Genomic DNA, 11,873 nt, shown 5'->3' on the forward strand with positions numbered 1-11,873 from the left:
TTTCTTTTGTTTGTTTTTTTTAAAATTTTATTTCTTATTCCTTTTCTAATTTCATTTAACTTATTTTTTATATTCTTTTTCTCTTCATAATCTAATTTCATTTACTATTTTTACTATTTCTTATTATTCTTCTTTTTTATACAATAAGAAAGATAACTGATATAGTAAATATTTGTTCATCTTTTTTTATATAACTAGTATAATATACCTTTTGTCTTTTTCTCATTTTTTAATTTAATTATTAAACTGAAATAACATCACTTGTCACTTGATCTAATTCATTGAATATCATACTGACCGTTGCTGAGCATCATAAAATATATAATCAGATTCTAATAATCAATACGTGATTGCCATGCAAACCTTGATCTCCTTCCCTACAAATATCAGTACACACTTTACTATTAGCAATAATACAGCCAAGTATGGAGCAAGAAACACAATCTTCAGCTACCAAATCTCCATATATACTAGTTAGAATAGAATGATAATATAATATTAGAAAATGCAATAAAAGTATAAGGAGTAAAAAAGATTTCTAGTACCATATGATACCGATATGGTATACATGTATACCAACAGAGTATATAATTACTCTAGGATATTGCTACAACTATCTGCGACTATACTACTATTGTAACGAGCCGGCCGGTAGTTTCATGAGTTACTGCTCCGTTTCTCCTATTGTTGCTTCTTTATGTCATGAGTTACCGCGACTGTAGAGTTGCATATTTTGATAAACTTTATATGATATCCATGTGTTTTAGAAATAAATCTGTTAATTTGGACTGAAGGCCATGTTTGGGGCCTTGTGCCGAACTATTTGGACCCTTAGGGGTATTTTCCTACTTTCCTCACACTGTTTTGATTTGAAAGCATATCCTCAGTTATGATATTACCTGGCTATTGTTGATTCAGTTTCATTACTCTACTTTCAAATATATGAAAATTATTTGGGCTGAGTTCCCTGATTTTCATTGAAATGCTCGAGTGGCTGTGAGGTTAATGACTAAAAGAGAGGTCGAGGACCTGATGGTGGGGATTATATATATAAATATGGATCGGGTTGCATGCCGCAACGATATTTATATATATGGATCGGGCTGCACGCCGCAGCGATATTTATATATATGGATCGGGTTGCACGCCGCATCGATATATTAGATCGAGCTTCGTGCTGTAGCGATGTAGCGCTTCGGCTGTAGGAGCCCCTCCGGAATCTATACAGCCCCAGTGAGCGTAGTCGACTATATATATTACAGATCGGGTTGTACCCCGCAACGGTATTTATTATGATATATCTATTAAACGAGAGTGCTGAGTGTGAGTACTGATTGATGAGAGTTGAGTCACGAGTGACTGAGAGGCTTGCCCGAGGGGCTATACTTATGAGTAATACTTTGCCCACGGGGCTTGTTTATGAGATTTTCTGTTTTCACTCTTATTTTATACTGAGCCTCTACTGAAAAATATTGAATAAATATTTTAAAGAATTTTTATTGAAACTGGAGTTTTTACGAGATAATTGGTTATTGAACTGCAGATTTTGACTTTGATATTTCTGTTGAGATTCTTGATAAAGTATGCATATGATTTTTAAATGCTCGTCACCGCACTCAGACTTTATTTCCTTTGGTTACTTACTGAGTTAGCGTACTCACGTTATTCCCTGCACCTTGTGTGCAAATCCAGGTGCCTGAGCATCAGAGTGAGAGCTTTCAACAACTTTTGTGTATTTTCAAAGTTAGCAAGGTAGCTGCGCGGCGTTCACAGCCCTGCCTTTCTCCTTTCTATTCTAGTACTTTATATTTCAGACTTATTTTGTATTAAGCATATAGTGTTGAGTTGTACTTTGTGGTTTATGACTAGTGACACCAGATTCAGGTTGCGTTGATGTATTTATATACTTGTTTCCGCGTATTTTTATTTGATACCTTAAAAATGAAAGATTTGAGACTTAATCTATTTAGAAAAATAATTTTTTCAAAAGATCTTCATATTGTTCGTGTTGTTTTGGCTGACCTAGTACTTTATAGGTGCCATCACGACTGGGGTGTTTGGGGTCGTGACAGCTATATTAAAATATTAAAGGATGCAATAAAAGTATGAGAAAATTACATCCTCGCATTGCAAGCTAAATATTCGCAAAGCAACTTGCTCATTCCGTATATGATCTTTGACTACTCAATTCAGAATTCATGAAAGTTTGTTTCGAATATGATCAGCAAAGAGACCATCCAAACTTGGGCAATATTCAAACAACCCAATCTGCAAATCCAAAGGGAGCTAGCGAGCCTATAAGAAAAAGCTTATATTGAAACTTATTGGAATATGACTTGATTGAAGCGTTATAAATATTCATACTCCAAGGATAATTATTAAAATTACCGCACTCAATCAAGTCAATGTAAAACCGCGAAATAATTATTATTTTGATCATAGAAATTAAGAAGGTGTTCACAAAATAAAGAACTACTATCTTCACTGCATCATCATCTGACTCACATTTTCTCTTCATAAAACAGTCTACTACTTGGGTCCATGTCATAGATGAAGTCCCAAAATATTTTGAAATCATCATATTCTCTGATGGGCTCTCTATACTTGTAGCACCCTTATATTTCATCTTAGTAACGAGTGCAAATTCATCCAAACCAAAACGCAACCTAAAATCGCTCACTACAAACCGCATCTCATCTTTCATCTCATGATGTACTTCCTTAGTAAGTAAATGGTGAATCACTCGAATCTGCACAATGACTTGTGGCAGATCCAAAAAATATCCAAAGCATATTTTCCTAAACATCCGAAATTGCTTCTTTGTTAAATTCTCTTTCAACTCACGAATGATGTTGCAATTGGTATCCAATCTATCTTTGGTTTGTAATCTACGTCTATCTGCACAAGGAAATCCCAACACTGCAAAACATGTTCATATAAATAATTTCATAATAGAATTCACTTAAAAATTCAGCTAAAACAAACAAAAAATGTTCCAACTACCATATGATACTAATATGACATATAACTATACCAACTGATACCAATATAGTATATAGCTATACTAATAGGGTATATGGTTATATGGGGTCATTCCAACAACTACCTCTAACTATAAAAACTATTACCTAATATACCTAATCTATGTCCATCGGCACAAAAAAATTCCAGCACTGCAAATCATGTTCATATAAATAATTTCATAATAGAATTCACTTAAAAATGCAGCTAAAACAACCAAAAAAATATTTCAACTACCATAAAATACCAATATGACATATAACTATACCAACATAATATACAGTTTTACTGGTCAGTTCCCGACAACTATATGACTATACTACTATTACATAACACACATGCATAAAGAGAAAAATAAAAAAATAGTGTACCACATATTAATATAATAAAGTATTTTAAGATATTGTACTATATTACTATTATTAAAAGAAATCAAGTAGTGTACCAATTAAATACAGCTAATTCAACCAGAAAAGGATTCAACTAGCATATGATACCAATATATAGCTATACTAATAGTGTATATAGTTGTACAAGGTCGTTCCAACAACTGCATATAACTATAAAAATTATTATATAATACACAAAATATATGTCCATAGATACAAGAAAATCCAACACATCAAAACATGACCATATAAATCATTTCAGAATAGACTTCACTTAAAATGTAGCTAAAATAACCAAAAAAATATTTCAACTACCATATGATACCAATATGACATATAACTATATGAATAGGGTACACAGTTCTACTAAGTAATTCCAGTCAACTATATATGACTATACCACTATTACATTATACACATGCATAAAGAGAAAAATTAAAAAATAGCGTATCATATATTAATATAATAATGTATTTCAAGTTATTGTACTATAATACTATTATATGAAACAAACGCATAAAGAAAAAATCAAAATGCTTACACAAATACACATGCATAAAGGAAAAAAAAAATTCAAGATACTGTACTATTCTACTATTACTAAAGAAAAATCAAATAGTGTATCAATTAAATGTATCTAATATAATCAAAAAAGGTTTCAACTAATATATGATACCAGTATAGTATATAGCTATACCAATAGGGTATACAGTTATACGCAAAAAGGTTTAAAAAAGATTTTTTTAATTCAATTATTAACCTGAAATAATATAAGTTGTCACATAATCTAATTAACTCAAAATTTAGCCAAAACCTCAAATCAATATTTAAACCCACCCTAGTTAAAATTGGATTGAAACAACTACAACATCAACAAACCAATTTATGCATTTCAAGCTTCAAGGTACTTCAATAGTGAATTTTATTTTTATTATAAATCTATAAAAAATTAAACTTGTGCAAGTAAAAAATATAATAACATATGATAATTTAAGCTAACAAAATGACAATCTAGAAATACTTTATGATGCAATACTAGAAACTAATAAAAATTAGAATAAAAAATCTCAAACAATCATAAATTATATATTCATTCCAGCTCTCAATCTCAACAAGCAATGAAAATTACAGAATTTTCGAACTTTTATTAATAAAAAATAGCCCTAGGGAATTTTATGTAAAAAAAAAAAAAAAAAACTTCAAAAAAGGTGCTCAAATCTAATAACCACCACGCCACAAACTAATTAAAGGTCAGTTTGAGAAAGATTATTTGGACACCCAATCAAATAAAGGTATAAGGGATAAGGGAAAATAGATACAGGTAATCGGGTAATATTTTTAGTTCAAATGTGTATAAATTGTAACAAAGTTTTAGATGGATAAACACGGGTAAATTTTTTAGTTTTCATATATAGTTATCATAAATTGCTCTATTCTTCAGTTCTTTGTTTGTAACGGAGGACTAGAACTGGTAGGTCCGTGCCTGGAGCCCAAGACTCACCTCTTTTTTTTTTTTTTATACAAACCACCAAGTGAGTGAAAGTTATTAAAGCTAAACAGAGGAACAGATAAGTTGAGGGATACCAAAGCTCCACGGTAAATATAAATTTGAGAAAGAATGCATATCCTTAAGCAAGTACAAGACTCGAATTCTTAATTAAACAAGTTCAAAGGGATGGCATATAGTATGCCCCATGATTTTCCTCTCTTGAGGTCCTAGAGCAATAATTAGAGAAAATCAAGATTGAGATGAGCACTAAGCATAGGAGTAAGAAAAGGCATGCCTAACGATGATCCTTATGTATAGTAAAGTATAAGAAAATGATATCAATTCTTTTTTGGTTTGTAGCAACAACCTTTTACATTGTCAGATAGGATATGTATCCTTCTTTTTGTCTCCCTTTGACCACCTATTTCTAGCCTGTCTCTAAAATAAGAATATACGAAATTCGATCGATTACGTTAAAACTCCGACTACTATTTCAACGTTCTTTGGAATTGTCAATGATTCTTTTAAAATGTAAAATGCCGAATGAAAAAGAGAACTTGGCAACAAAAGGGAACTCTCATTTTGTCACCAAAATTTATAGTCTAATGATATATATGTGAGAACACAGAATAGATATGAGTTCAATTCTCAATGTTCATTCCTTTACTTTTTTCTAAACCACTAAAATAGATTAATTTGATTTATTTTCGGGGCAAACTAACTAGATTAATTCATATTTTTAAAATGAGATATTCAGTTGTTCGAAAACTACACAAAATTACAATGAGTTGCAAGTTTACACGAACCAAAATTCACTCGGGAAGCAAATAAGTCATTTTGGGATGGAGAAAATGGTTGTTTTCTTTACATATTCCGCTTTAGAACGAATGATACTATTAAGAAATCAAATCGTGTAGTTGTTTCTTTCACCATGATTTAAAAAAATATATTTTACGCGTATTAGGATATATTTTCATAATCTATACTCTATAGCAGTATTTTTATATTATTGTTAATTTTATTTGCATTAGGAAAAGTCAATGCATTTATTCATACTCCCACAATTTAGACAAAATGGAGTATCATATTCCCGGGTTCGAGACTTACGAAAGAAGTCATTTTTGCTAGGAACTAACACTAGGACTTTCAACACGAAACACGAATATGGATTAGTCGGGCCCTAACACTCCAGCCACCCGGTGAAAACCCAACTTTTTTTTGCTACAATAGATCCATTCAAAGTAATTACTCTTTGTGTTCTAATTTATGTGAACCTGTTTTACTGGACATGGAGTTTAAAAAAATAAATACTTTTGGAATTTGTGGTCCTAAACAAGTCAAAAAGAGGTCCAGAGTATAGAATTGGGAGTGCAAACTAAATTGTTTCCAAATTTAGATATGGAACATTCTTTTTGGAACGGATCAAAAAGAAAATAGGTTTGAGAATTAGTATATAGTATTATATGTTTTTTTTTTCCAAGGGTTTGAGTTCCCAAAAGGGAAAGAGAAAGAGTAAAGCGTTACCGACTTGTTTGGAATACCACAAGGGCTTAGATTGCTTCCCTCCTAAAAGCCGTTACATTGTGCGGTTTACACAGACTTTTCGAGTGGTGGTCGTTGTTCAATGCATGAAACACCTATTTCTTTAATGCTCTTTTATTGCTATTCTTCTTCTGAATCTTGACAATGTTAATAATATATTTCATCTTCAATTCCTCTAAATCTCAGAAATTTACAACCCCAGTTTGCTAATATTTGGTGGTGAGATTTTCCCTTAATTCTGGTAACTGATTCTAAAGATCTTTGCTTTCATTATAGGTTGGAATGTAAAAACAAAAATGACTGTTCTGTTTCCTTGCAGAAGATTTTGAGTTTGTACATTGAGATGGGATTCATAAGCACAATATTGGGATTCTTCGGATTTGGAATGGGGATCGTGATCGGGCTAGTGATCGGCTATTTCCTCTTCATCTACGTTCTACCAACTGATGTCAAGGTCACCTTTCTTCTTTCCTCTCTCTGTTCTCGTTATATGCTTTCTCTGCATGCTTATTTCTGTCTTAAATTTTACTACACACATATACAAAGAGAGTTTTTAATTTATATACATCAAACAGTATAAAGATGACCTAATAGTGTAAACTTATTTTACGTTGTTGGTATGTATAACTTAAACTCCTATGTATGTATATGTCTGTGTATAAGTTAAACTCATATATTATATTCCGTGTCAGAGATAGTGAGTGGGTACATATGCACCTATTGTGTATAGAAAACATGTCAAAACAGATTATTTATAGCACCTGTTTTCAGGGAGATTTTAAAGATATGTGTGTTTAGAGTACTATTATTTTTCAAATTTGAAGGAGTTAGAAAACTTATATCTGTAATTAGCATCGCTTGAGTTCTTTTTTGTGTCTGTTATGTCTTTCTATCTATGTTTGGCTGTAAATATTATCTGAAATATACATGGAACTGATTTTATCTTAAATCTCCCCGACCCTCCCGACAAATACTCCCTTTTTATTTTATGAAATAAACATGAGGGCGAGTTTAAGTGTTGCTTGGAGTTTTGTGTCGTATTATATTGGTAGTAGTGAAAAAATATAATGAAGTAACACTTGAAAAAGTTGTTTCAACAACATAGCTAAAGTGAATCTTTACTATCCATTTGCTCCATTAGGACCCATTAGTTTTCAATATTCACCTACAAAATTTGTTTGATAGAGAAAATATCAAATAAATTTGAATCTTTGAAAATTTTGAAGTCTGTAGACTGTATTATCGATGGAATGCTGTCGAACATTTGAAACATTCCAAAATGAAGAAGGGTCATATAGATTCAAGCGAATGGAGTATTAGATATTTTGAAGTTGGAAGAAATTTTTTGCCTACTTAGGGAATACAACTTTGCATACTTAGATCTTACAGCTGAAGTGAAGGTGGCCTTGCTCGTTTAGCAGATGTGGTAATAAGATTTTCGGTTTTGGTCATAATTTAGTTTTCAAACTAAAGGCAAAGGCTTTAATATGTTTCATATTACTTCATCTCATTATTATCAGCAGCTGGCTGAGAAGCAAAATGCTTTAGATAACAAATCATCTTATTTGGGCTTTATTTACTCTTTTCAGCATCCTGATATTCGGCCCTTGGCGGAGCAAGATACTGAAAGCCTGCAACGGCTGCTCCCTGAGATACCACTTTGGGTTAAAAATCCAGATTATGATCGCGTATGTTGTAGTAGTTATTTTTCTACTTGCACAAAAGCTTTTGAGGGAAATGTTTCTTTGCATAACAACCTTTTTCTATAACTGGACTTTTGTGCAGCTTGATTGGCTCAATAAAATGATCGAACTCATGTGGCCTTATTTAGACAAGGTAATCTTTTTCCTCTTGGAAAAGGCCGGATACGAGTAAGTATTTGTTGAAAAAGAGAAATAGCATTCATACTTCCTCAGAAGAATGGGGATATCAAAATATCAGTGATGCAAAGAGACCATTTAACTTATCATTTGCCGATAAAAAAGATGGAGCTAATGTTATTTTGTACATTCGAATTTTCTCCATAAAGCCTCACACCTATTGTACAGTCGTATTATACAATCATAGCTGAGCAGATTATTGACGTTCAGAATTTCTCAGGCTATTTGTAAAACAGCAAAAGGTATAGTCGATCCCATCATAGCTGAGCAGATTCCACATTACAAAATTGAGTCAGTTGAATTTCAATCATTCACCTTAGGCACCCTGCCACCTACATTTCCAGGTTAGTTGCTTCCATTTTATGTCCTCCCTTTCCTTTATTGATTTCATATTCTTCTGTGCATAAATATCGTATATTTCATATGAGTAACATGTTGCACCAATATGCCAGGAATGAAGGTCTATATCACTGAGGAGAAAGAGCTAATAATGGAACCAGTCATTAAGTGGGCAGCTAATCCAAACATCACTATTGCAGTAAAGGCATTTGGGTTGAAAGCCACTGCTCAGGTAATGCTTTTAAGTTGACTACTCTTAGCAACAAATACGGTGATGTTACAAACTTGTTCCCGAAATAAAACAATTCATGTGTGCTGACACTCGAGATTGTCTTAGGTGGTTGACTTGCAAATATTTGCCTTACCTCGAATCACCTTGAAGCCACTGGTTCCAACCTTTCCTTGTTTCGCAAAGATATATGTATCTCTTATGGAGAAGGTGAGTGCTCATTCACCAAATTTACTGGAGGATATAATATCTTTCAGTATGACTAAAAGGGTTAATCAAATTTGAGTTCCTGAAGGTGTTGCATAAATTTTCATCTCTCTTGAGATTGCACATCCATTAGAAATGGCAATATGTCAATTACTTTTACCTGGTGAGAATTATTGCAGCCTTATTTGGTAGCTTCACCTTGTCTAATATGCTTGCAGCCTCATGTCGATTTTGGACTAAAACTTCTCGGTGCAGATGCAATGTCCATTCCTGGCCTGTACAGATTTGTTCAAGTATGATCGATGCCTTATCTCTTCTATCTTCCTTGCTTATAGTTTCTTCAATTCTTCCTGTCTCGGTCACTTAAAAGTTTTTTTAATTCCTCAGGAGATTATCAAAGATCAAGTTGCAAATATGTATCTATGGCCAAAAACACTTGAGGTCCAAATATTGGATCCTTCAAAGTAAGCTTCTTTTTATTTCTTTCGTTTAATTATCTAATCCTGCAAAGTAAATCTCATTCGGCATTTCAGTCGATATGATTCGTTTTGGTGTCTTTTCTTGATAAGTAGTAATTCTTGTTTTGTACTTTCGACAGAGCAATGAAGAGGCCAGTTGGAATTCTTAATGTGACAGTTGTGAGGGCAATGAAGCTTAAAAAGACAGATCTTTTGGGGCTCTCAGACCCCTTTGTGAAACTAAAAATTATGGATGACAAACTATCATCAAAGAAAACATCAGTGAAGCACAAAAACTTGAACCCAGAATGGAACGAAGAATTTAGTTTCGTGGTTAAGGATCCAGAAACTCAAGTCTTAAAATTTTCTGTTTATGACTGGGAGCAGGTATATCTTATTGATCATATTGTTTCTCTAAAAACATTTCTTCTGGAATCATTGGAGATGTTATATATATTTTCTTTGCTTAGGTTGGCTCACATGAAAAAATGGGTGTGAATATTTTGCCATTGAAAGATCTTACTCCAGATGAACCAAAAGTATTGACACTAGAACTTCTGAAAAACTTAAAACCAGATGATGTTCAAAATGAAAAAGCAAGAGGACAGCTTGTACTTGAAGTGATGTACAAAGCTTTTAACGATGAAGAACTCGCAAATGGCGCTGACGAATCAGGTACGGTAGAGAAGGCTCCTGATGGAACACCTGAGGGCGGAGGTATGCTCGTAGTTATTGTCCATGAAGGTCAAGATCTTGAAGGAAAGCACCACACAAATCCATCTGTTCGTCTGCTCTTCAGAGGGGAAGAGAGAAGAACTAAGGTATCTTTTACAATAATATAGCACTCATTCTGAACCATTGATTCTAGATCTTGGATAAAGACCTATATAGCTAGAGCAATAAAGTTGTTTGGACTAATATTATTTCGAGTGATGCAAAGACCACCTTACTGTTTTATAAGCACTAAATAGCATATGTTGGTTTTAAGTGATTTACATTAATATTTTATCCGTGAAACCTGCACTTAGGTTATAAAGAAAAACAGAGATCCAAGGTGGGAAGAGGAGTTTCAGTTTGTATTGGAGGAACCACCTGTAAATGATAGGATTCATGTAGAAGTTGTTAGTACTTCAAAAAGAATGGGTCTTCGACATCCCAAGGTACATATAACTATAACTATTTACACTATATACAAGTTTAAACTCTCTTCATTTAACATCTTTTATATATCTTTCTTTACTTTTAGGAAGCTTTGGGTTACGTGGATGTGTACCTCGCCGATGTTGTGAACAACAAGAGAATTAATGAGAGATACCATCTTATTGACTCGAAGAATGGTCGACTTCAGATCGAGCTACAATGGAGAACTGCATCTTGAGGGTACTGCCAATTTTGCTAAATGTAAATGTGTTTTAAGGACAAATTCCACCAATAATTTTTGTTTTGTTTTGTGGACATAAGTCTGTACTTAGATTTTTTTGTGCGGTTCTAGCATAATTCCTTAGAAAATCAAGATATTTATTTACTTGCATTCTTTAAATTCATGATACTTTGTGTAGCAAGGAGTTTTGGGTTATAACACTACATGTATATATATTGATGATAAACAAAAAGTAAGATATAAAGTTTCCATAATTATACAAAAAGGATATGTCAATGTCATTTAAGAAAGAGTTAATACCCTAAAACTCCCTTAAATTATCATATTTTTGTCAATTTTCTACTTAAACTATTTAGTGTCTCTAAAACCCCCGAACTATATTGACCTTCATATTAAAATCCCCTCGTTGCATTCTTGGAGGTACGTCTAGTACACACTCCTAATTATCTAAAAAATATGCCATGTGGCACTACACGTGCGTATTTAACTCAGCCTAAAAACCCCATAAACTATAACTTTTTGTCACTTACCTAAACTATCTAGTACCTTAAACCCCCCCCCCCCGAACTATATTCCCTATATATTAAAACCCCATGTTGAATTCTTAGAGGTGCATCTGTTTAACTATATTAACTTATAGTTTGTACTTAATCTTATATGTAATTTACTCATGATGTATTACTTTCGGATGACTGATTAATTCTAGGAGTTTTGGCCAAAATAGTATCTAATGTAATAGGTTAATTTATGTTTAACTGTGGTTGTGTTTTATACTAGACTCCAATTAAATAAGTCCTTATTTACAATCATTTTGCTGCAGAATTAAAATAAATAAAGGCATAAAGTGTTGCATGTATGAAAAATCATTTTATATTACATAAACAAGATTACACAAAATAAAATTTCGCAAATAAGAAACTAATCGGACAACAACTTTA

General features: G+C 32.6%; 1 protein-coding gene across 1 annotated transcript; it reads left to right on the forward strand.

Annotated features, from left to right (window-relative positions):
• The first annotated feature begins 6,377 nt into the window (after positions 1-6,377).
• Positions 6,378-11,079, forward strand: LOC107832838 (synaptotagmin-1). The gene is made up of 13 exons (XM_016660732.2): positions 6,378-6,682; positions 6,761-6,895; positions 8,031-8,129; positions 8,227-8,277; positions 8,542-8,665; positions 8,774-8,892; positions 8,998-9,099; positions 9,315-9,389; positions 9,484-9,560; positions 9,695-9,941; positions 10,025-10,375; positions 10,583-10,714; positions 10,801-11,079. Exons 2-13 carry the CDS (start codon positions 6,785-6,787, stop codon positions 10,930-10,932), a joined length of 1,620 nt encoding a protein of 539 aa, XP_016516218.1. The 5' UTR covers positions 6,378-6,682; positions 6,761-6,784; the 3' UTR covers positions 10,933-11,079.
• The last annotated feature ends 794 nt before the right edge of the window (positions 11,080-11,873 follow it).

Source organism: Nicotiana tabacum, chromosome 20 (genome assembly GCF_000715075.1).
Source record: "Nicotiana tabacum cultivar K326 chromosome 20, ASM71507v2, whole genome shotgun sequence".
NCBI classification, from domain to species: domain Eukaryota; kingdom Viridiplantae; phylum Streptophyta; class Magnoliopsida; order Solanales; family Solanaceae; genus Nicotiana; species Nicotiana tabacum.